The following is a 25,877-nucleotide window of genomic DNA, read 5'->3' as shown; positions in this document are numbered from 1 at the left end:
ACATTGTTTGAGGCTTACAAATCCTAGGTTACAATCTACTATTTATAACCTAGCCACCCAACTGGATTTGGGCCTTCAGAGATCGCAGCAAATCTTTCCTTTTCTGTTACAGAGCTGGCATATTTCTTCTGCTTCAATCAAGGTCTTCAATCTTTTATTTTCCTAAAAGATCTTACCATACCTTCATATTTAGAAACTGTATATCCACCATATATATTTTCCAAATCTTCTGATTGAATCTTCAAGATCTTCACATAGGAGTTAGGATATTCACCAGATCTCCTAATTAATCACAAACCAAATCAGAATTAACTGATTCAGTTTGATACACATGTGAGATGTCACAGTCCCGATGTCGTGACATCTTACATGACATGTTGGTCCAGATGTTGAACTTCTTCAACCCAACATATTAAAACAACAGAGGTGATTACATTATTTGTTTTACAAAATTAATGCCAATCTTAAGGTACTAACAATCTCCCCCTTTGGCAAATTTTAGCTAAAACAAATATCCTCTTTGTCTTTGACAGCCCCAATGCCACCACCAATGTTGGTGTACATGAGGAAGTAGCTGTACAAGACACAGCTCTATCACAACCCTTCCCCTCAACAGTAGGGCTTCTTGAAGAATATGTAATGCTGAGTACATAGATAATGTAACTCAGATCACAAGACACAACTGTCTTCTTAACTCAGATCACAAGACATAACTGATATACCCAGTTAGTGACTTTTGTGTCTGAATCCATCTTCTCATTGCTACCAGATATTGTTTGCTTCTGGTGCATCTTCAGGACAATGTTTCTCTCCCCCTTTTTAGCTAAACATTTATATATGACACCTTCACAAAACCAGATCCAGGAGCAGTATGCCCAGATCTTAACAAACCCCATGGTTTAGAGAGAATGAAATGTCGCTCTTGTGAGAAGAGGAGTGCTGATACATCCTTTAAATAGGCTAGACCATGCTTAGGAATTAACGGTAGGAGTAAATGCTTGGTCAAGATCCATAAATATTTGTTGAGACTCAGTCAGAGAATCACCACCAATATCCCAGACTATCTTTGAATACCTTTTGCAACTCTTGACTGTTTCTTTCCAGAAGCAGCAGTTCCAAGATTATTCCATAAATGCTGTCAGACACGTTGCAAGCTATGTCTTAACATTTGACACTGCTTTTTGTTTGCATTCTTCCTATATTCTCCCTATCACCATTTTCTAAAACCACTTTATCACCTCCAATGGTAGCTTGACAACTAGCACCACACATCCACATTTCCTTATATAACTTCCAGCAGGAACATAGGATATCTTATGTTAAGACATCACATATGACATCTTGTGAACACTCTGTCCTTTTTATTCATAAGGCATACTATCAGCAGTTAAACCACATAACAGTAGTTTACTTAGCAGCAGAAGCAAAACAATTACTAGCTATGGCTACTAGTAATACACATATGCACAAGGGTACTTCTCCTCCCCCTCAATCTGTGCAACAAACATAATTACTAGTTATGGATGCAACTAGTAAGACACACAAATTCACAATGCACCAGGGTACTTCTTCTCCCCCTAAATCTGTGCATTAAAAAAACCAGCTACTGAACTCCAGCACCTGTACCAGCCAGAATGCCATACTAACATCTGCTTCAACATCAGCACCTGTGCACCACATCGATATTTCCTTATGTCTGAAGTTTCAGAAGGAATTAACAATATTGACCAAGGCCATGTCATGACATCCGGTCAGACATTCTTCTGCTCACTCAGCCTTGACATATACCACATCATCCCACTAACTAACAAGGTTCCCTACCTTGTTATCTGAGAACACATAGACCACAAGCTTGATGGTTACTTGCAGTGCAAAGACAAAACTCCCCCTGTCATGAGCAACCAACTCTCCTCTTGAAACATGGAGATCACACATGAACATATCCAACACCCCAAGGTTGGACCTTCACTAACTCTCTGATTCAAAGAGAACCCAGACCACTTGATGAATGGAAAACATAAGACGCATCTTCATGTCTTCAAGAGCACACCTTCTGTTCAACCCTCTTGGCTGAACACATCTATACTCTGTGTCAATCTCTCTTCTAACCAGAACAGACAGCTAATTCACACCATGTCTAACTTGAGTTAGGACATCCTTCACAACATAACACCATCTGATAATCTTCAGATAATCACTGAGTCATTAGCTTGATCCATAAGAAACCAAACCCTAGCTCTCTCTCTAAATTTCGCTCAGTCTTGGTTGTGTGTTAAATCAGGTTTTCTAAGTCCCTTTTTATAGAAGTAATGGACACCTTGAAAACCCTAGATATATTTTCCAATCAAATCTTTTCATATCACCTGTAAAGATCTCCTTGGAAAATAAACAAATCTGGTTGATATCCCTGAAAGAATGCGCCAGCTAGCCATATCTTCAATCAACCAATGATTGTCACCAATTGTGCAATCACATAACACCAGACATTCATACTGAATGTACTGTGTACAAGATGTCAAGACATCGGGTCTGACATTTGGAAAAATCCTGCATAATCCAGTTTCCTATTATAGTAGGTACAGCCATATCAGTTACCATGACAATGAGTATGTCAACTGAAACAATCCTGCAGCATATGTCTTCCATATAAGCTCCAACAGGTACAACAAATATCAGAAGCCTTGTCAATGTATGTGGCATTCTGAAACAATCCTGCTTGCATATGATCTTCAACTCCAGCAGGTACATACTCCAAGAAATGACTAGAAAACACCTCCTTTTGTCTTCAACTTACTACTTTTTTTTGCTCAAAAGTAACTTGTCTCAGACTATCCTCAAGAATAATCAGTTTCCATATGTAGATTATCTTGATTCTTCGAACTCACTCCTGAGATAGACCAAGTGCCATTGGTTGATTACCTCCTTCATGAATCCTCATATGAAAAAGTCAAATGCCATTCTTTTGACCTCTCCACATTTATCAGGCTTCTCCCAGAGATATTCTGACCTTCCAAATGAGACTTGAACTTCAAGCTTTTTGAAGTATCCAATCTACAACCCTGGAGACCCTTCTATCTCAAGTTGATGTGCCACTTCACCAACTAGGATTCTGATGTTGAACCAAATGTCATAACATCGAGTTTTGACATCTAGCTGTTGAATTCAGCTCCTTCTTCTGCCACTTGAAAGAACTTCCTCCCTTCACAGAACAAGAGTTCAATGTTCTCATAGACTTGATTGTGGAACCAAGTTTGAGTAAACATCCTCCATCCTGCAGGTTTGCAGTTAAGTCATCCAAGCTCTCACCTTGATGAATCCCTGCTTCTTCTCCAAAGACATCAGACACTCTGATGCATGAGTCTTTAGAAGGACCAGTTAGAAACTATCCCTTCAGCTATACCAAGGATTCTACTTCCTAAAGCAAGGCTGTTTCCATGATGTCAAGACTGCTGCCACTTGTTCTTGACTTCATAGGGTGCATTAGCTAATGCATTTCCTTACCTAGATCAGAAGTAAACTGATCCAAGTAACCACCATCAGGACTATGATGTTTTCTTCTTCTTGTACACACCAAGGCTGAACATGTTTCTTGCCAGGAAACCTTTTCAGAGATCATATACTTCTGCTGCCACCAAAGTGATAGATCATGAGCCAATGTACTATCCTTCCTGTGATACTGCACAGGAACTTGAAGATGAGATGTTCTAACATATTTAAAAACATCATTTATCTTGAGCTCCAAGGATAATCAGTTAAATACTTGTACTTGGCACAAGTAGACATTGATCTTAAATCCTTTCCCAATATTCCTTTCAGATACTTCCACCATAAGAATACTTTGAAAATACTCTCCTAGTGTCAACATCTTCTGCTTGCAAGCACTTCAACAGTTTTGAAAATCTTCCCAGATTAAATTCACCCTTAGGAATGAGAGAGATAAATTCTTCCTTGCAAATGTGTCACACAACCACCAGAACCCTTGTGACATAGGTCAACAGCCAACCAGACCCTAGGCTGACCGGATGTGAGGAGGTTAACCAAAACTCCCCCTCAAATTAACCATCATGGAAACTCCACACCAATATCCATGCATTATGCACACATGTCTCAGCATACACCATCCCTACCAATCAGACTCCAGCTGACCATCAGTACTAGTGAAAGAAACCAACACCAGCCAATAGTAGATATGCATTGCTAGAGCATACTACCTCAATCATCCTCTGAATCTTCATATTCTTACTCCTTGAAAGAACTGCCACTTCTGATCGTGGTGTTTGAATAACAAGATTCATGGTCCCAATGGCAATCAGGTTACCTTATTATTGACTTCTAACATCCAGGGGACATGTCTTCATAGTAGTTCAGGGAACAACTATCCAATCCTGACCAATCTATATGAATAACACAGACAGCAGGAAACTGCACCATGTCGCATCTCAACCACCTTCACTTTTAGATACCAGACGTCTAAAAGTGAACTTCTTGAGCTCACACACGGTTGACCCTACCCTTGTCAACTTAGCACACACAGATGTCTCCTCTTCCAGGTCAGGAGTAGGTTCCAAACAAAAGTATCCCCTTTGTTTGACACCTAAAACCATCTGCTCTTCAACCAGTAGCTGCATACTTGTTGAACAACATGTTCTGACATCACATAGAACATTAGTTCCACCTCCTTGGAACAAACCCTCCTTGAAAGTCTTCAAGATCTTCATATACACTACCCACGAGAGTAAAAGAATCAGTGATCAGGTGATTCTTACCATCCTGAAGTGAGAATGTCATGATGAGTGGACTTGAGGAGACTCAAGTATCTTTGACATCTTCAGTAGATTATGATGAAATCTTGAATACATCAGCCTTTCATCCATAAGAGGGGAAACTACATCAGAGTTTGAGTTTTGCCAGGTATTATGCAGCGGAAATCATAATGCAACTCAACCTCCAGAGACAGGTACACACCATTCCTGTCATGAATAGTCCATCCACCTACTTCAAGGGACCATTCAGGGAATCACAGAACCTTCCACAGGTTCCAGCATCAGTACTAACTTAACTCCTTACAAGATACCAGAAAGTATCACCCATGGATCTCATCCAGAAACAGAACAGGATGCCTGTTCTGATACCAATTGAAATTCTGGTATAGTCAGAGTTCAGATGTTCTACACGAATTCATGACATCTGATCCAACATTGTTACTAATACAGCAAGACAGTTATAACAATTGACACCCAGTACTCAAATGCACCCAGTCACAGATGTCACGACATTTGCTGCTATACCACCATGGAAAGAAGAACATCCAGTTTTTTCCATCTAGTGCAAAGACACAATAGAGATCAAACATAGCACTTATGTTTATTGATCCTGCCCAGTTATCAGCATGATGTCTCAACATTGATTTGAACATCACCTGTTCCAACATTACAGAAGGATGAACTATAACAGACCAACCAATCTATCTGTAACAGCAGTCAATAACGAATGTCATAACATTCTGTTTTGCAACCAGACTGCAGGCTATGTGTCAAGTCTGGTATTCTCTCCATAAATAAACTAGAAACAGACTGAGTTAAAACAGACAAAATATAGTGTGCAGAAGGTAAAAACACCAGTAATTGTTAACCCAGTTCGGTACAACATTACTTACTCTGGGGGCATACCAAGCCAGGAAGAAGATCCACTATTAGCAGTATTAATTCAGAGTTAAACTCCCCCGTTTACAACTCCTCACTTAATCCCTACCCAGTGCAATCTATACCTAGGCACTCCTAGATAGAAACCTCCAGTTTCCATTCCTATCACTACAATTACCATGTAATGCTTAAACAACTTGAACATGTTTCACAACTTCGTTCAAGAACATAACCACTCTTGCCTACGGGCTTTGAGTTACAAATAATCTCATGCTTTCAAGCACTGAGAAACACCTGGTAACCTTCCCATAGGTTGGGAGGTTTACCTCACACATACCCCTAATTTTTACATTGTTTGAGGCTTACAAATCCTAGGTTACAATCTACTATTTATAACCTAGCCACCCAACTGGATTTGGGCCTTCAGAGATTGCAGCAAATCTTTCCTTTTCTGTTACAGAGTTGGCAAATTTCTTCTGCTTCAATCAAGGTCTTCAATCTTTTATTTTCCTAAAAGATCTTACCATACCTTCATATTTAGAAACTGTATATCCACCATATATATTTTCCAAATCTTTTGATTGAATCTTCAAGATCTTCACATAGGAGTTAGGATATTCACCAGATCTCCTAATTAATCACAAACCAAATCAGAATTAACTGATTCAGTTTGATACACATGTGAGATGTCACAGTCCCGATGTCGTGACATCTTACATGACATGTTGGTCCAGATGTTGAACTTCTTCAACCCAACATATTAAAACAACAGAGGTGATTACATTATTTATTTTACAAAATTAATGCCAATCTTAAGGTACTAACAACTAGTTTCACATTGAAACCATACATCATAACTCCCATGTCACAAAAATAAAACAATCAAATAGCCTGCAATTATATTAGCAATTTACCACATCAATTTATCAACAACAGAAACTCAACGTTTCGCTAAAAGATTCATCACATCATCATGAAACCACAACAAAAGTACATACATAATCCTAATTTTATCATCCCAACTCTCACTACCACTATGTAATTCAGTGTGTCAGCTTTCCAACGCTTCGAACGATATCTAAATATGAATTACGAAATGAAAGTTATGACCAAAATCGTCGGGATATGTCAACTAATTTAAAAATAGATTTTTCTCAAAATTATACTGTGCAATCAGGGTGCAATCGATTGTCACTAAAAGTTTTTCCAAAAATTTACACTGTGCAACCGATTGCAATCAAGGTGCAATCGATTGTCACTGAAGGATTTCCAAAAATTTCACTAGTGTAATCGATTGCAATCAGGGTGCAATCGATTGACACTAGAAGATTTTCTAAAAAAAATCAGTTTTTCTATTACGATTGCGGAACTAATTCCAACCCTTCAAACCTCACACCAGTCTCAAATTAATCAATCAAAAACTCTCAAAGTTACATTCTAACATCACCAATGGATCAAACATAATTAAATTGACACAACTATAATTTTTCCTCATGATTTCATCACCCAAATTCATGCTCTAAAACACCAATTTTTCTTCAAAACTCAAGAACACACCATACAACAACCACCTATCATTACAATTCAAATCAATTCATGGCAAACATAGTCAAGATCAACAAACAAACATATTTATCATTTAATTATTCATCAAATTCACATCACATATTCATAGGTAATCAAACACTATTTGAGGTTAATGAAACTTATCTACCCTTTCATGATTTAGAACTTATAGATGAATAGTTTCCCCTACCTTAGATTTCATAACTTCCATCAAAAGCAAGGTGAGTTGGTGTTTTTCTCTCGAGCTCTAGCACTTCTCTTCAAGCTTTCTCTCCAAAACCGTTTTTCTATTTCACATACTATTAGAATGAGAACTATTTCTCTCTAATTTTTTGTTTTTACAAATAATTAATTATCACTCCCTAATTATATCTTTGTCCCAATAATTAAATCTCTTACATCTTACTCCCCTTTATTTATATTAATTCACACTTTCCAACCCCATTCTTACTAATTATCTATTTCTATAATTTTAATTTAATTAATTCTACCCAACCAACTAAATGATTCACATGATTCACCCAAAATAATTATTTAATTAATTTCACACCAATTAAATCAAATAAGTAAACAAATTAATCAATAATTCTAAATAGGGGTGTTACAACTCTCCCCCACTTAAATAATTTTCACCCTCGAAAATTACCTAAGGAAAATAGAGTCAGATACGACTCTCCTATCTGCTCCTCACGCTCCCAAGTCATGCTTCCACCAGATGAAGATGATTCTCCCTAAACTACCTTTACCAAGGATATCTCCTTACCACACAACTGCTTCATTTCCCGACCATTTATCCGTACGGGAGATACCTCAATAGTCAGACTAGCAAGCGATGGTGGCAAGGTAATCCAATGGGCCACCTCTCTTATCCTCTGTAAGACTTGGTATGGACCAACAAAACATGGAGTGAGCTTCCTAGATTTTAAATCTCGATCGATCCTAGTTACCGACGTAACTCTTAGGAACACGTGATCACCTTCTTTGAACTCAATGGCTTTCCTTCTCTTATCACGGTAGCTCTTCTGCCGACTCTGAGAAGCTCTCATCTTCTTTTGAATCAATTTAATCTTTTCATTCGTCTACTGAACAATATTTGGTCTGAGCACACCATTCTCTCCCGATCTATACCAACACAAAGGAGTCATACATCTCCTCCCATACAAAGCCTCGAACAGTGTCATTACAATACTAGAATGGAAACTATTATTATAAGTGAACTTAATCAAAGGCAAGTAGCTATCATAAGCGTCTCCTTGTTCTAGCACACAAGCTCTCAATAAATCCTCTAAAAGATTGGATAGTCCTCTTTGTTTGACCTTCCATTTGCGGATGATAAGCATAACTCAACCTTAACTTGGTCCCCATGCCTTCTGCAAACTCTCCCAAAATCTCAAAGTGAAACTCGGATCTCGATCCTACACAATACTCGAACGAATACCATGCAAACTGACAATATTCTCAATATACAACTCGGTCAACTTCTAAAAGGGACAATTGATCTTAATCGGAATAAAATAAGTCGATTTAGTCATCCTATTCACAATCATCCAAATGGAGTCACACCCCTTCGTCGTCTTAGGAAGACTTGTCACGAAATCCATATAAATACTATCTCATTTCCATTATGGAATGCTCAACGGTTGCATCAGATCCAACGACTTTTGATGTTCAATCTTTGATTTCTGACAAATTAAACAAGCATAGACAAACTCAGTTACCTCTTTCTTCATACCAGACCACCAAAATAATTTCTTCAAGTCTTGATACATCTTGGTAGCACCAGGATGAATACTTAACCCGCTCCTTTGACCTTCTTCCAGAATGCTCTTTTTAAGTTCTGGTACATCCGAAATGCAAAATCTATTTTCGAATCTGATCGCATCGTTCTCATCGACTCTGAAGTCATCATCCTCACCTCGATTAATCAACATTAAACGATCAATCAATCCTAAGTCGGTCTTCTGGCCTTCTTTGATTTCTTCTAGAATGCCACTAGTCAACTTCAACGTACCTAACTTAAACTATTAAGAGTTTATTCACACACCAAACTCATATCTCTGAATTGCTCGATCAACTCTAATTCTCGTATCATAAGCATCTACATGTGTAAGGATTTCCTACTCAATGCATCAGCTACCACATTTGCTTTACTTGGATGGTAATTTAGACCAAAATCATAATCTTTCAGGAGCTCGAGCCATCTCATCTGCCTCATATTCAGTTCTTTCTGATCGAATAAATATTTCAAACTTTTGTGATCACTAAACACTTCAAATTTGGAACCAACTATATATTTTATCTTTACCAAAACATTTGTTCATTTGTCAAACAAAGTTTTCAATTAGGTTTTGTTTTTTGCCTGGTTCAAGATAGGTTCTAGAGATGTATCTCCAGAATAAGATAATAGGATATGGAACCAGAGATATATCTCTGAAGTGAGCACCGATACACATGATAAATATTGTAGGTCCACATTTTTATACAACTTCTATAAATTAAAGGGATCTTGTTTTTAATTTCACACAAAAAGAAAATGTATCAAATGTTATAGATAACCATCATTTGGTATGTCACAATATCTCCTTCTCCAGCACGACACCTAGGCGAAACTTTAAGCTCAACGAATACACATCTTTTGCAAATGTGAAATATAAAGTCCATAATATCCTACCTTATGGAGACAATTGAAAATTTGTCAAGTTCACATGTTGTTCACCGTCGATTGACAACTAAGGGAATATTGAGTTCAAGACATATACATATGTAAGGGCTGTGTGAAATACATTTTTCCGTTTCGAAGCAAAAGTTCAACTCGAGTTGGAAGCGATGATTTCAAGATTGGCCGAAGATATTTTGATGTTGAAGCGTCCACATGGATATTGAAATGTAATGTTTCATTGTATGTTGAAATCATCTATGTAATGCTTATTTAATGTTATGAATGATAATTTTATTTTTGTCAAAATACAAGTTTATGATTTCTCCTTCTAATATGGTGCGGATATGTCACAGAAATGCATCTAAAGACATATTTCGAAGATCTATCTCCGAGTTTAAAAAAACTCAACTAATAGAGTGTCACTAAGAATGATCTAGGTTGTGCGTGTATTGGGTGCGTTCGGAGATGTATCTTTAGAATCTGGAGACGTTTTAGTATTTTCACGTAGTGCACTAGTAATATATAGAGTGTATTAAAAAATTCTCAAATATTTTATATTTCATTTTAATATATGATAATATTTAATTATTTTAAAACTAAGAGACATGTTTATGTATGATTATATAGTATACTATAATACTATTCGATTTTTCTTATAAAAAATATTGTGTTACTTTAAAATAAACAGGATTAGAGTAGAAAAAAAAACTAGTAAGAAACGAAAGATTCAATTCATTCTACATATGACATTCTATAGTTGAAGTTATTGGTAGAAAAAAATTCCACTTTCTAAAAATGAGTTAGATTCTTAGTTGATAATATATATATATATATATATATATATATATATATATATATATATATATATATATATATATATATATATATATATATATATATATATATATATATATATATATATATATATATATATATATATATATATATATATATATATATATAAACTAAGAATCTAATTCAACCATTAAATTATATTATATGAAATTTATAGTTTAAATTTCATCTTAAATTAAAACAAACATGTAATGGTTATAGTCAAATCATTGATATATCCATCTATATTAAATTACAATTTTATAATGTCTCTCCTAAAAAATTCTGTCAAATTTTATTTATTAATTAATAATTAATAGTTAATAAAATAAAAAACATGGCTTCACTAATTCTATTAACTACTCAAAATTCCATTAATTATAATGATTATTTTTGAAAATAATATAAGTAAGTGAATTTAATGGAAAGTTATAATAAATAAGGTTTACTCTATATGTATATGTTGAATATAGCAATCAATCAAAATGAGCCAGCCATTTGGACCGACACGCCAAATGCAAAAAGATTTAGGATTTGGATCTTATAAATTAGTACCTAAATTTTTAATGTGTTAACACTACGCCAAATAAGGGAAAATAGGACATTTTTTTTGGTCTATAACAGCGCTTTAAAGCGCCCTCTAATCTGGCGCTGGCATAGGTAAAGACAGCGCTTTTTTTCCTGGTGAAAGCGCTCTCTAAAGTGGCTCTTTAAGCCCTTTAAGGGCCACTTTAGAGGGCGCTTTTTAAAGAAAGCGCCCTCTAAAGTGGAAACTTTTAAGGGTTTAGAGGGCGCTTTTACTGGAAAACGCCCTCTAAAGTGGAAACTTTTAAAGGTTTAGAGGGCGTTTTTACTGGAAAGCGTCCTCTAAAGTGGAAATTTAAAGGGTTTAGAGGACGCTTATTTTGGAAAGCGCCCTCTAAAGTGGGTGGTTATTTTTTTTTTATTTTTAAAAAGCGCTATATTTTTTTATTTATTGTAGACAACCTGTATATTGAAGCAGTACACCTAAAACTGTATAATTTGAAGCCCTTTTTCACACATTGCATTCAACAAGCCTTATATACAACAATCCATACATATACAACAATCCACTGATATATAATCGTTTAACTTCTAAAGATTCTAAATATACAACCAATTCATAACTTAAAAAGAAATAAAACTAAGTAGCAAAAGCATCTCTGAGATGTATGTTTTTTTTGCTAGCCGCAGTCTTCTTAGGGTCCGCTTCCTGAATCGAAGTTCATTTCTAGCAGCCATTCCTCGCATGCCGGTTTGAATACAAACAACTTTGGAATAGGTAGTTTTATAAGCACTTCTCGAAAGATACATGCGGATTTGTTTCTGGATTATCAAAGATGCGGCTTCCCTTCTCATGCATTCATACCGACGTCTTGCAAGTTGTCCTATGTTAAGTTCATAGGATACGTAAAACTAAATGACTTAGAAAATGGATAACAAGATTATTCATACATAGTATAAAAAAGGATTCAAATAATTGATACCTTTAATAGCCCTTTGTAGTTCTATGGCAGAAAATCGCAATAACTTGTACTGTTTCTCACAAATATATGTGCGAGCTTTTTTCTGAATAACGATTGCGGATCTTCCTAGGACCTCGGCACGACATGCATCTAGTTCTGCCATTTGACCTGCTCTCAGGAAAACTTTTATCTTTCCTATCTGCAAAGAAACCCAAACAGCATTTTATTCCAATCCATATTATCATACATAGCGTGTTCGAAATTTTTTAGCATCATCATCTATGATTCAATGTAACCTGCGAGCAAATAAAAATGCTATAACTGAGATTAAGATAAGAACTACTACCTGATAATCTTTAAGGTTTGCTTTATCTAGAAGTCTCTTGCAAGCCGTCATCTCATCAGGACTGCAGATATATATTTATTATTAGTTGTTTCAGATATAGTTGTGTTATTTGAACATCTAAAACCGGAAAAATTTCGTGACAACAATCTAGGTGGTTAATTATGTTCAGTACAATCACATTCATCTGTATGATCAGAAAAAGAAAACACGGAAAAAAGGAGAAGTAAATACCATGATTTTAGAACCTTAGGTTCCATCATACTAAACCGCCGAACAAATTCATCAAAGTTCTTTCGAGTTGGATATCCAGCGCAACTTATCCTAATTGCCTCCATTACACCCTGTAAAAGGCATCCACAGAGTTTGAAGTAACTTGAAACAAAAATATTCATGTCATAATAAAGAACAAGGCTAATATGGGGGTTGAACTCACCCCACATCGAAGCTGCTGTAACACATCGTTGTTCTCAAATATCCCCGGCTTAAGAAGATTATTTGGCTTTACACAACAAATGTAGTGTGGCTTAGTCGCACTCAATGTTTCAAGCAAAGATTGCAGTTGTTGCTTCATTCCATAAGCAATAAGAATAACAATGATCAATAGTTATATACAAAAGACTTATAATTTTCAAGCATATGCATGTTTAAAGAAAACCGACCTTAAACTGAGTGGCTATAGAAGAAAACTTTGTTGATTTAGTACTTTCCTCGTGTAAAGGTGGGAAAAATCCTGAAACAAAGGAGCACTTGGAAGCACAGAGCAGCGCAACATGTTCCGGAACAACGTAGTCTTTGTTTTTATCAAGGAAAAGATCAGTTTGATACGTGACCTGAAATCAAAGTTCGACATATATACTAAGCTTTTAACTTTTTATTTCATGGTTGATATAACTGCGTAGACCAAAATGTATTTTACTCACATCACCAGCATAGTGATTGATGGTGAAGTCAGTTCGTGACAACTTCGGTTTGCTGAATCGCTTATTGTCCTTAAGTGTTTGATATAGCTTTTCAGCAAATGTTTCGTGCGTTGATCTTGGAAACATACTACAAAGAATAAGCAGGACAATATATAAAAGAATGACTATAAAACATAGTTATTGCTCAAAGTATATATATTTGCATGCGCTAACGCCACTTTACATTATGTAAAATGACATAAACAAACCATTAACTATAATACAAATATTTGAACTATTGTCATTTAATACATACCAGGCCTCGTCCAGAAGAGCAATAACGCCGCCAGGTTTCTGAAGTTATAAACAAGAATGAGATGACAAACTGATAGAACTTTTCTAAAATGACAAAAATGCAAGGGTGAGTTGCACCTTCTCAATAAGATCGAGAACATCTTGATTATCAACGAACTCTATATAACTCCAATCAATTTCTTCCTTTGTATATTCCTCTTGCTCCATTTTGAAGACATGCTGCATAATGAAATAATGAAGTGTTATTTGAGTCTATAGAAATTGTTTACCAGGAGATAGTAGAAAAATCAAACCTGGTTGAAATGCTGCTGTAACTTCTCATTTGTCAAATTGATACAAAATTGCTCGAAGCTGAATAGGGCCGATGTAAAGTTAGTTACTGTTAGAATAATAATTGTGGTTCAAAAGTAAATAGATACGAAAAATGTAAATAGAGAATATATATGTAGAATTGTATAATGGTCTAACTGAAAATTCATCATATAGTTTTTACAAAAGATAAACATTGACTAGAAAATATATATGTAGAATTGTATAATGGTCTAACTGAAAGCTAACAGAAGAATAGTCGACTCTAATTTACTCTATCAAATAACATCCATACCTAAACTTCTTAAGTTACTAGCTACGCTATGTATGCTAGAATAAATACACTCATAAGCTGCATAGTGTACCTTTGATTGGTAGAAGGTGTTTTAGATATTGCTGCCACCTTTTTCTACATCGAGAAACAAATGAAACAGTTGGTGAAATTTAACCCATAATGCCTAGTCTCCATTGCTAGCATTGCAACACAATAATTATTGTTGAGAATACTCAATAAATGTATGAACCAAGAAAAATGAAACCAAAAATGAACAATAGCGAACATCAGAAGAGAAACCAAGTAATATGAAGATTAGAAAAATACCTATGGTGTCAAAATCGAACAGCTAACAACGAATTAATAGAAGGAGGAAATGTCGTAGATCTAACAGAGGTGGATAGAGAACGCCTTAGAAGTAGCGAAAATCGTAGCAGTGAGAACCCTAACGTGAAAAAGAACGAAAATAACAGAGAGTGAAATAACAAAACACGCAGTATGTTATAATTTTAATGTTTACTAAAGGGGACCTTAGAGGGCGCTTGTGGAAAAAAAGCGTCCTTTAAAGGGGGCCTAAGAGGGCGCTTATGAAAGCGCTCTCTAAGGCTTTCCAAAAGCGCTTTATAAACTGGAAATGCACATGGACTTATAGAGCGTTTTTTTAAAAGCGCCCTCTAAGGGTAACCTTAGAGGGCGCTTTCTAAAAAGCGCCATGTATTGTTGTCCCTCTATCTCCTCCTTATTTTTTCGCTTCACCTTAGAGGACGCTTTATTACAAAAACGCCCTCTAAAGTGCGCTGTCTATTCCAGTTGTTCGCTCCTTATTTTTTCGCTTCACTTTAGAGTGCGCTTTTGTAATAAAGCGCCCTCTAAGGTGCGCTGTCTATTCCAGTTTTTGGCGTAGTGTAATCAACACGCGGAATTATTTAAATGCCCTTATTTTTTTAGATGTATTTTCGAACCCACCAAATTCTGAATGAACGTTGAAATATTTCGAAGGTACATCTCCGTAACAATTTAAAACATTCAATACATTTCATTCATAAGTTATTATACACTTGAGTTCGATCGGAAATGAATCTCCGCAAATATTCCGGAGATATAACTCCGTAACATCTCAAAACTTGATCTTTCATGTTATATTTTTTTTTTATCTGTATTCAAATAAAGATTTAAATCATTTCATACAAAAACTCTACATACATAATTTTAGATGATCCAAAAATATCATACATAAATAAAATACTAATAAATATCAAAAATATCATACAATTATTTTTACATGATTTCCTCAAAAGATTTTTAACACGAATAATTAAATTAAAATATACTAATAGAGTATTTAAATCAAATTATATTAACTTAAATTAATGAACTATATTTAATTATTTCATATTATAACTAATAAATAAATGTTAATTTTAATATGTTTTAAAGACATGTTAATATAAATAATTAAACATTAACTATTAGTATATAAAATTGAAACATAGTTGCAGCATTTTAAAATTCAAATCAAAATCAAAAGTAGGAGAAAATATATAATGAAGTGATTTTAACTAGTAAAAATATTTGTGATAGTATTTTAAAGTTCCAATTAAAAGTAGAAAGTAGAATCTGAGAAGATCTATATTAATCAAAGAAGTTGAAAGGATGTCATAAGATTTAATTATTTATATTTAATGTTTTGGGATTAAAAATATAATTATACTAAAATTATTAATAATAATAATAATGACATAATGAAATTGTCACATGAACGTCAGTGTATTTGACAACTTAGTTGAGGAAAGTTACTCACATTTTTTAGATGATAGACCTAGATCTAGGGGGTAAATAGATCACAAGTTTAAAATTTGAATCAAAATTGGTTTTGAAAAAATTTATAGCGCGGAAGCAAGTTTCAAAAAAATTCCGGATAAAAAAATCGTTTAACCGAACATATTATCAAAAAACTTGGATATACGTAGAAGTGTCAATGCAATGATAATAATTCACAAGTCAATCACACAACTAGTTGAATACAATACAATAGAAAAAATCCATCTCTAATAAACAAAACACACACAAAATTAAGTCAAACAATTTGTCGAACACTTAGTGTACTATCAACAATATTTGGAGCTTTATGAAGTGTTTGTTGTTCTTAGAAATCCAACCATAACCAAATGGTTTGTGATCTATATAACAATACAAATTTTAAAACACATTCAAAATTATGATCCAAACAATATTGATCAAATGATCAATGCAATCGACAATTTGCAAACCATAAAATAAAGGAGATAGAGAGAGAGTACACAAGGATTTACTTAGGAAATTCCTCAATCGACCTCGCTATGGGTACTTCCGCCCTCATTTCAAATTCGAATTTAGATATTATATCCTACTTTGCAAAATATGTGTATACAAGAGATGAAGAAATTGATCTCTACAAACCCCAAGTTTGATGTTGACTCTACCACCTCCAAAACTCTTGATCAAAGATTGACCAAGTAACCAACAATGCCGCTTCAATTCACTTATTCTTGCTACTTCCTTTCAAGGCACTCCTTGTCCCAAGGATTTCACCCGGTTGAATTAATCCCATGTACACACTTGTTGAAACCCAAGATTTGCCAACACGATCTACCATTTCATGCTACTCCCTTGCAAGGCACCCCTTGTCCCAAGGCTTTCACTCAATCAGATCCAAATTGCACAATCTTGTCCAATACCTTCAAACCCTAAGAGATCTTGAAGGAAAACCCTAACTCGGTTTTCTGATTTGAATCCCCCAAAGTTCTTAATCCAATACTCTCGGTACAAAATGATTATGTGTAGTTTGATCATGTGTATGCATAAATGGAGTTGAAGATTATGAGAATGCTTTGAAATCCTGGATTCATGTAGGTTTTACTCACTCTTGAAACCTTACTAGATAATGATGCATGTATGAAGTATTCATATGTATGGGTCATATAGGGCAAAAAGGAATGGAAAGGACTTGAGAAAAATATGAATTTTTGAAAAAATACATCGTATAGGTCGACCTATGAAAATCATATGTCGACCTGTTCGATGCATATGTTGGCATGTCTAAGGTCATGTGTCAACCTATGAATGTTATGCACTCCTTATGTGTCAACCTGAAGAGTCGACACATGAAACAATAACTAAAGGCTTTAATATTGCATCATATGTGTCGATCTATATAACACATGTGTCGACCTATAGCCAAGAAAATATTTTCATAGGTCGACTGTAATTGCATGTGTCGACCTGTAATGTCATTTTTCACAAAAAAATTGTTTTTTCATGCATGTTTGATGCATGAGACCTTTTCCAAGTTGTTTCCAAATACTTTTATGCTTCCTTATGGTAAATTCACACGGAGAATCAGAGGGTACCATTCAATATACGTTAACGATAAAGTATCATAGTTTTGACATCATACAAAATACATCTATGAAAGTTGCACTCACAACCTTTTCACAATGGGTAGATAAAAACGCCTTAAAAAAATCAGGAATGTTATTCCTAAACCATTTTTATACCAAATACATACACCGTATACAATGTTTACCGTATTTATACTAAAAACAATATTTTTTTAAAATAAAAAAATATTATTTACTAACAGTGCGTGAGCAGTGCCCGTGAACAGGATCCGTGAACAATAATTTTAAAGTAGTACAACAAAGTTGATTAATAAAATGTAAAAAGTTGATTAATGAAATGACGAAGTTTGTTAATATATGTCTATATATTAAAAATAATATTTAGCAGTAAACAAAAGTTGGTTAATGAAAAATAAAAAGTTGGTTAATAAAGTTATGAAGTTGGTTAATAAATGTCTGAATATTAAAAATAATTTTTAGTAATAAATACAATTAGTTAATAAAATATAAAATATTGATTAATAAAATTATGAAATTGATTAATTAAATAATTTTATATTAATATTATTTAATTCAAAAATATAAAAAAAAAATTAAAAGATATATATTATTATAATATTTTATTGCTCACTATATTAATAAACAATGAAATAAAATGTAGGTGTAATAAATTAGTGGAAGAATAACATTTTCCTAAAAAATAAAATAAAAGATCTGCAATATAAATATAGTGTTGCTGTAACAAATGAGTGTCTAACTTATCATTTTCTATCATTAAAACACATATGTGTCAATTATCTTGAGTTATTATTAATAGACTGACTTTTAAATAATTTTAAATTTACCTCAAATTCATTAATGATATGTTTAACTTATTTATGTGTAGCTACAATTTTACTTTTTCGATGTTGTTGCTTCCCATTCCTTCATTTATTCTTATTATTGATCTTCTTTAACGACGGTTTGAAGTGCCCCTTTTTCAATTTATTCATAAATTTATTATTCTAGTTATATCAACACCCTCCAGATCGTGTAAATGGATTAAGAAATAAATAAATTTAAATTTTTTATCAATCGAACTCCAAAAGGTCCATCGCCACTTTCGTAGATTATAATTCGCACGTCTTCCACTAGAAATTATCCTTCTCAACCAATTATTTCCTTTACTAGAAGAACACTGACTAAAATTTTCAATATTGCACCGTCCACATCGTGTAAAATGGACTAACAAATAAAAAAATTTAAAAAATTCTATCAATCAAAATCCAGGAGGTCCACCATCACCTTTCCAAATCATAATTCAGAGGGCTTCCACTATAAATGATCATTGTCAACTAATTATTTTCTCCACCAGAAGAACACGACCTAGAATTTTCAATATGAATCATCCACATTGTGTAAAATGGAATAAGAAACAATAAAAATTTAAATTTTTTATCAATCGAACTCCCGAAGGTCCACCATAACCTTCCCATATAACCTTCTAAAATGGACTAAGAAATAAATAATTTAAATTTTTTTATCAATCGAACTCTCAGAGTCCACCACCACTTTCCTAGATTATAATTCACACGTCTTCCACTAGAAATTGTCCTTCTCAATCGATTATTTCCTTCACTAGAAGAACACTTACTAGAATTTTCACTATCTCACTGTCCACATCGTGTAAAATGGACTAACAAATAAAAAAAAATCCATCAATCAAAATCCAGGAGGTCCACCATCACCTTTCCAAATCACAATTCAGAGGGTTTCCACTAGAAATGATCATTGCCAACTAATTATTTTCTTCACCAGAAGAACACCACCTAGAATTTTCAATATGAATCACCCACATTGTGTAAAATGGAATAAGAAACAATATTTTTTTTTTATCAATCGAACTCCCAAAGGTCCACCTTAACCTTCCTATAATACAATTCAGATTGCTTCCACTATAAAGGATCATCTCAAATGATTATTTCCTTCACTATAAGAACATAGACTAGAATTTTCAATATCGAATCATTCACATCATGTAAAATGAAATAAGAAACAAACAAATTCAAAAATTTCATCAATCAAACTCTAGAGGTCCACTGTTACCTTCCAAAATCATAATTCACTTGTCTTCCATTGGAAAAAATCCTTCTCAATTGACCATTTTCTTTACTAGAAGAAGATCGACTAAAATTTTCAATATAAAACCGTTCACATCGTGTAAAATGGAGTAAGAAACAAAAGACTTCAAAAATTTCATCAATCAATCTCCTAGAGGTCCAATCACATTCCTATATCACAATTCACACGTCTTCCACTAGAAATGGTCATTCTCAATGGGCTATTTCCTTCACTAGAAGAACAGCGACTATAATTTTCAATATCACACCATCCATACCGTGTAAAAGAGACTAATAAACTAACAAATTCAAAATTCATCAATCACACTCCTAGAGGTTCACCATTACTTGCTTATATCACAAGTCACAAGGCTCTCACTAAAAAAGATCATTCTCAAATGACTTTATCTATTATTCCAAAATTTGTTTATCTCTTTGGTACTTCAAGAGAATACCACACACTCTCCCTTATCCACTCTCATTTCCTTAATGATAAAGGGGAAATCTTTTGGAATTTAAATAAAATATGAATTGTGACAGTTGTTTTATGAATCTATTAGAACTAGACTAGTTTTTTTATAAGCAATGAGTGCATTGACCAAGGATAATCTATGTCAATTACAATATTTTAATCAATAGTACAATATTTTAATCAACAACACAAAATATTCAATAGGCACTTGCACCATTCATAAAAATTACATTTTGGGTTACTTTTAGAGCATATTATAAGCAATAACTAAAATACTAATTTCTTAACCTATGCTCTTGGGACACAAGTTAGCATTACCCTTGACTAATATGTGTTTTAATTGAATTTGTTTGTTTCTTATTTTATTTTACATGATGTGAACGATTCGATATTGAAAATTCTAGTCTATGTTCTTATAGTGAAGGAAATAATCATTTGAGATGACCCTTTATAGTGGAAGCAATCTGAATTGTAATATGGGAAGGTTATGATGGACCTTCGGGAGTTCGATTGATAAAAAATTTAAATTTTTATTGTTTCTTATTCCATTTTACACAATGTGGGTGATTCATATTGAAAATTCTAGGTGGTGTTCTTCCGGTGAAGAAAATAATTAGTTGACAATGATCATTTCTAGTGGAAGCCCTCTGAATTGTGATTTGGAAAGGTGATGGTGGACCTCCTGGATTTTGATTGATGGAATTTTTTTATTTTCTTATTTGTTAGTCCATTTTACATGATGTGGACGGTGCGATAGTGAAAATTCTAGTAAGTGTTCTTCTAGTGAAGGAAATAATCGATTGAGAAGGACAATTTTTAGTGGAAGACGTGTGAATTATAATCTAGGAAAGTGGTGGTGGACCTCTAGGAGTTTGATTGATAAAAATTTTAAAATTATTTATTTCTTAGTCCATTTTAGAAGGTTAAATGGGAAGGTTATGGTGGACCTTCGGGAGTTCGATTGATAAGTTTTTTAAATTTTTATTGTTTCTTATTCCATTTTACACAATATGGATGAAACATATTGAAAATTCTAGGTCGTGTTCTTCTGGTGAAGAAAATAATTAGTTGGCAATGATCATTTCTAGTGGAAGCCCTCTGAATTGTGATTTGGAAAGGTGATGGTGGACCTCCTGGATTTTGATTGATGGAATTTTTTTATTTTTTTTATTTGTTAGTCCAGTTTACACGATGTTGACGGTGCGATATTGAAAATTTTAGTCAGTGTTCTTCTAGTGAAGGAAATAATCGATTGAGAAGGACAACTTCTAGTGGAAGACGTGTGAATTATAATCTAGGAAAGTGGTGGTGGACCTCTGGGAGTTCGATTGATAAAAAATTTAAAATTATTTATTTGTTAATCCATTTACACGATGTGGACAGTCTGATGTTGTTTTTTATTTTATTTGTGCTCATCCAATGAAAGAAATAGTCCATTGAAAAAGGTCATTTTGTAATAGAAGATCTGCGAATTATGACTGAGAATGTGATGATGGACCTCATGAATGCTTTTAAACTATATTTTATTAGTTTGGAATAGCTAATTAATATTTATTTTTAAAAATAAAATGGAATATTAAATATTTTAAAACATATATTCAATAAAATCACACTTAAATATATACATTTGTAGAAATATTTTTAAAATAAATTTATAAAAGTTATAATATGATGTGATTTGATAGAATGCGTGGGTAAAAAATAATATTCATATATTAATATATATATATATATATATATATATATATATATATATATATATATATATATATATATTATATATATATATATATATAAATAACTTATTTTATAAATTATTTAAAATATATATAAAAATAAATTAAGTATTTTTTATTGAAATATTATTTAAAAATAAAGTATGTTAAGTAATTTGTTTTGGAGCGTGTTGACATAACTAGTTGAATACCCCCGTTCTTTTTTAAGTGTCATTTTTTGACTTTTTACACATAGGAAGAAAGTTAATCATTGTTACTTTTTAAACCATTATTCTAATTTTACCTATAATACCCTTAATTATATTCTACATTTATTTTACTTTTTCTCTCTCTCTCTGTAATAATTGCATAGGGGTAATTTTAACAAAAATGCATTTAATACTACCTTGAACTCTGAAGGTGACAATTAAAAAGAAATAAAAATTTATCAAGAAAGTGATACTACTTAAAAAGGAATGGAGAGAGTAACAAATTTATGAATAAATTGAAGAATGAGCACTTCAGACAATACTTTAAGAAAATCAATGATAAGAATAAATGAAAGCATAGGAAGCTACAATATCGAAAAGTAAAATTGTAGCTACAGATAAACAAGTTAAACATATCATTAATGAATTTGAGGTAAATTTATAATTATTATAACGTTAGTCTATTAATAATAAGTCTAGGTAATTGATTAATGGGTAATATTATCTTGTGCCCCAATGACATATGTTAAGAACTAATTGTAGAAATGTTTTCTTGGAACTTGTATATTATCTTTATCAAAATTTTATAGTTAATTTTTTTATTACTTTTTTCAATATAAACTTTCCATTTATGAATTTCTTAACCTATGCTCTTGGAGCACAATTTAACATTACCTTTACTAATATGTGTTTTAATGAGTGTCACAAATTAGCACAAATGAGTGTTACAAGGGTAATGCTAATCAGTGTAATAATAGTATTTTTCTAACAAAAACTATCAATGAGACTCTCAGAGATCCACCGTTACCTTCCAAAATCACAATTCACATGTCTTTCATTGGAAAAAGTCCTTCTCAATTGACTATTTTCTTTATTGGAAGAACACCGATTAAAATTTTCAATATAAAACCGTTCACATCGTGTAAAATGAAGTAAGAAACAAAAGAATTCAAAAATTTCATCAATAAATCTCCTAGAGGTCCAATCACATTCCTATGTCACAATTCACACGTCTTCCACTAGAAATGGTCATTCTCAACGGACTATTTCCTTCACTAGAAGAACACCGACTATAATTTTCAATATCACACCACCCCTATCGTGTAAAAGAGACTAACAAACTAACAAATTCAAATGACTTTTTTTTATCTATTATTCCAAACTTTGTTTATCTTTTTGGTACTTCAAGAGAATACCACACTCTCTCCCTTATCCACTCTCATTTCCTTGATGACAAAGGGGAAATCTTTTGAAATTTAAACAAAATATGAATTGTGACAGTAGTTTTATGAATCTATTACAACTAGACTAGTTTTTTTATAAGCAATGAGTGCATTGACCAAGGATACTCTAACTCACTTACAATATTTTAATCTAACAGTACAATATTTTAATCAATGGACACTTGCACCATTCATAATAATAATTACATTTTGGATTACTTTTAGAGCCTATTACAAGCAATATAACTAAAATACCAATTTAATGTTAAAATCAATATCCCCCAACATCGCCTATATCTTCCTTAAATATTACAACATTCCTTTTGCTCCATATGACCAGCAGGAATGCATTCACTATGTTTATCTACCTTTCCCAAGAATTTGTTGATTGCCTTCGGGAAGTGTTATTGACTGCAATTTGCATCCACCCTTCCCATTCCAATCCATGAACAAACTTTCTTCCAGACTTTGCTTGATATGGACATTCAAACATTAGATTATCTATCAAATTCTCTTTCATCACAACATAGATTCCATTTCAACAACCCTTCCGGCCAAACTCCCATAATAGTATAAATAATTTTTTTATAGTTTTATTATAAAATAGAGAAAAAAATATATGTACTAACAATATAAAATGATTTTATACGTCAATCAAATATCACAACGTATTCTGCCAAATCACCATAATATTTATAAATTAATTATATAATATGACTGATTGATAAATTCTCATTAAATGATAGTGTAAAACTATTTTGCACTGTTAATGCATTATCTTTAATCTCATAAATATAATATATATTAGATTTAAAATATATAACGAAAATGATTTATAGATCTTTAAAATAGGTTGAGTTGATTGAATCCTCCATATAAATCGAATGACTTTTATCAAATCAATTAACTAACTCATTACTTCAAGAAAACGTCCATTTTATGTGTAAGTTAAAAAAAATTAAAAGCTAGTATAATAATCACAATATAAAGAATTTTAGTAATACTAAATTTAGTATACGCATTCAATTCAATACACACAAACTAACTCCCGAAAATGCAGCCAACATGAACAGAACAACACCTTTCATCACCATTTGTGTGCAACTCCAAATCTAAAATTCATTATCATTCCTTTTTAGTTTCAAACCAAAACATTGCTAACATGAAAACTACTAAATCACTAGTTTTTGTTGTCGTTCGATACCATGAAGATTGTTGTAGAGAATCTGACAGGAACATTATTCTATGTCGAAGTAGAGAATGATGCGACGGTTGAAGATCTAAAAAGAGAAATTGAAGCACATATGAAACTCCCTTGTGACCGTTTGATCATTATTCTCGATGATGCTTGTTGGCCGTTGATTAATAAAGATGATGAAAAGAAATCTCTTGTTGATTGTGGGATCATAGATGGGTCACATGTTTATATTTTCTTTAGTCCTGTTAATGATGAATCTACCAAACATTTTGTGTTTACTCTGCCTGATTTTCTTCTTGGTTAAAAACAATCATTTGTAGAGAATGTCTCATATACAATTGTTGTGTGGTGTTGCAGTTATAGGAATAGATAGATTTAAATTTAACTTGTTGCACCATTGGGGATCTAATATTGTAACCAACCCCTTTCATTTCTCATCAATTACTATTTCTTATATCTAATTTTTTTATACATCACTTGCTAAATTGTTGCCTTTTAAATTAACCATGTATGTCTTTTTTACCAATTGTATTGTGTTTTTATATTTTAAATTGTTTTCATGATGATTTTTTTTGCCCTTAACAAGTTAGCCTTAACTTCCTATGCTCTTAATTTTAGAATTAGAATGTTGATGTACAAACCTTAAAACATGATTAATCTCCCTTCTCTAATTCATCCACTAGTTGAATTGTATTGGAGATAGTAGTAACTTGTGCTTAATAGCCGTGCATATGTATAATTGTAATAATTTCATTAGAAGGATTGTATTTTCAATATTTTATTTGGATCAATATACAAAACTTTAAGCATTTCTTCTCTTTCTTTCGTATATGTCATATTTCATAACATAGTATCAGAGAAAGTTTGGTATCCACCTTGAAGAAATTCTCGAGAATATTCAATTTTATCAATTTTCATTTTCATTTTCTTATGATTCTTTGTATCTATTATTGCCTTTTCTTTTTTTCTTTTTCGAGAAAAAATCATGTTCTCATTCTCATGTTTGTGATTTTTCGATCTTAATGTTTTCCCTTCATTGGTTTTGTTTCCACGATGATGCCACATTACATAATGGATGAATTAGATAGATTGAATAGATTTTTTTTAGTAGATGAATTATAAAGGAGAGAAAAGTGTATTCAAACTTATTTCAAGAAAACGTCCATTTTATGTCTAAGTTAAAAAAAATTAAAAGCTAGTATAATAATCACAATATAAAGAATTTTAGTAATACTAAATTTAGTATACGC

General features: G+C 32.8%; 1 protein-coding gene across 1 annotated transcript; it reads right to left on the bottom strand.

Annotated features, from left to right (window-relative positions):
• Positions 1-12,463: 12,463 nt before the first annotated feature.
• Positions 12,464-20,129, bottom strand: LOC127104182 (myosin-8). The gene is made up of 11 exons (XM_051041383.1): positions 19,978-20,129; positions 19,797-19,877; positions 14,042-14,099; positions 13,866-13,967; positions 13,750-13,787; positions 13,455-13,581; positions 13,194-13,364; positions 12,968-13,099; positions 12,766-12,875; positions 12,535-12,595; positions 12,464-12,484 (listed from the first exon to the last, which is right to left on the bottom strand). Exons 1-11 carry the CDS (start codon positions 20,127-20,129, stop codon positions 12,464-12,466), a joined length of 1,053 nt encoding a protein of 350 aa, XP_050897340.1.
• Positions 20,130-25,877: the final 5,748 nt, after the last annotated feature.

The sequence above is a fragment of the Lathyrus oleraceus genome, chromosome 7 (genome assembly GCF_024323335.1).
Source record: "Lathyrus oleraceus cultivar Zhongwan6 chromosome 7, CAAS_Psat_ZW6_1.0, whole genome shotgun sequence".
NCBI lineage: Eukaryota > Viridiplantae > Streptophyta > Magnoliopsida > Fabales > Fabaceae > Lathyrus > Lathyrus oleraceus.
The sequence above is the reverse complement of the archived record's forward strand: the minus strand, read 5'-3'. Positions and strand labels throughout refer to the sequence as shown.

What these genes read in the sequence shown, in the direction of transcription:
- LOC127104182 (XM_051041383.1), bottom strand. Translation starts at nt 20,129, where the DNA reads ATGAATTTTGAATTTGTTAGTTTATTAGTCTCTTTTACACGGTATGGA. An exon ending in GTGAATTATGATTTTGGAAG is followed by an intron (nt 14,100 to 19,796) that starts GTAACAGTGGAC and finishes GGCCCTATTCAG; the next exon opens with CTTCGAGCAATTTTGTATCA. An exon ending in TACAGCAGCTTCGATGTGGG is followed by an intron (nt 12,876 to 12,967) that starts GTGAGTTCAACC and finishes TGCCTTTTACAG; the next exon opens with GGTGTAATGGAGGCAATTAG.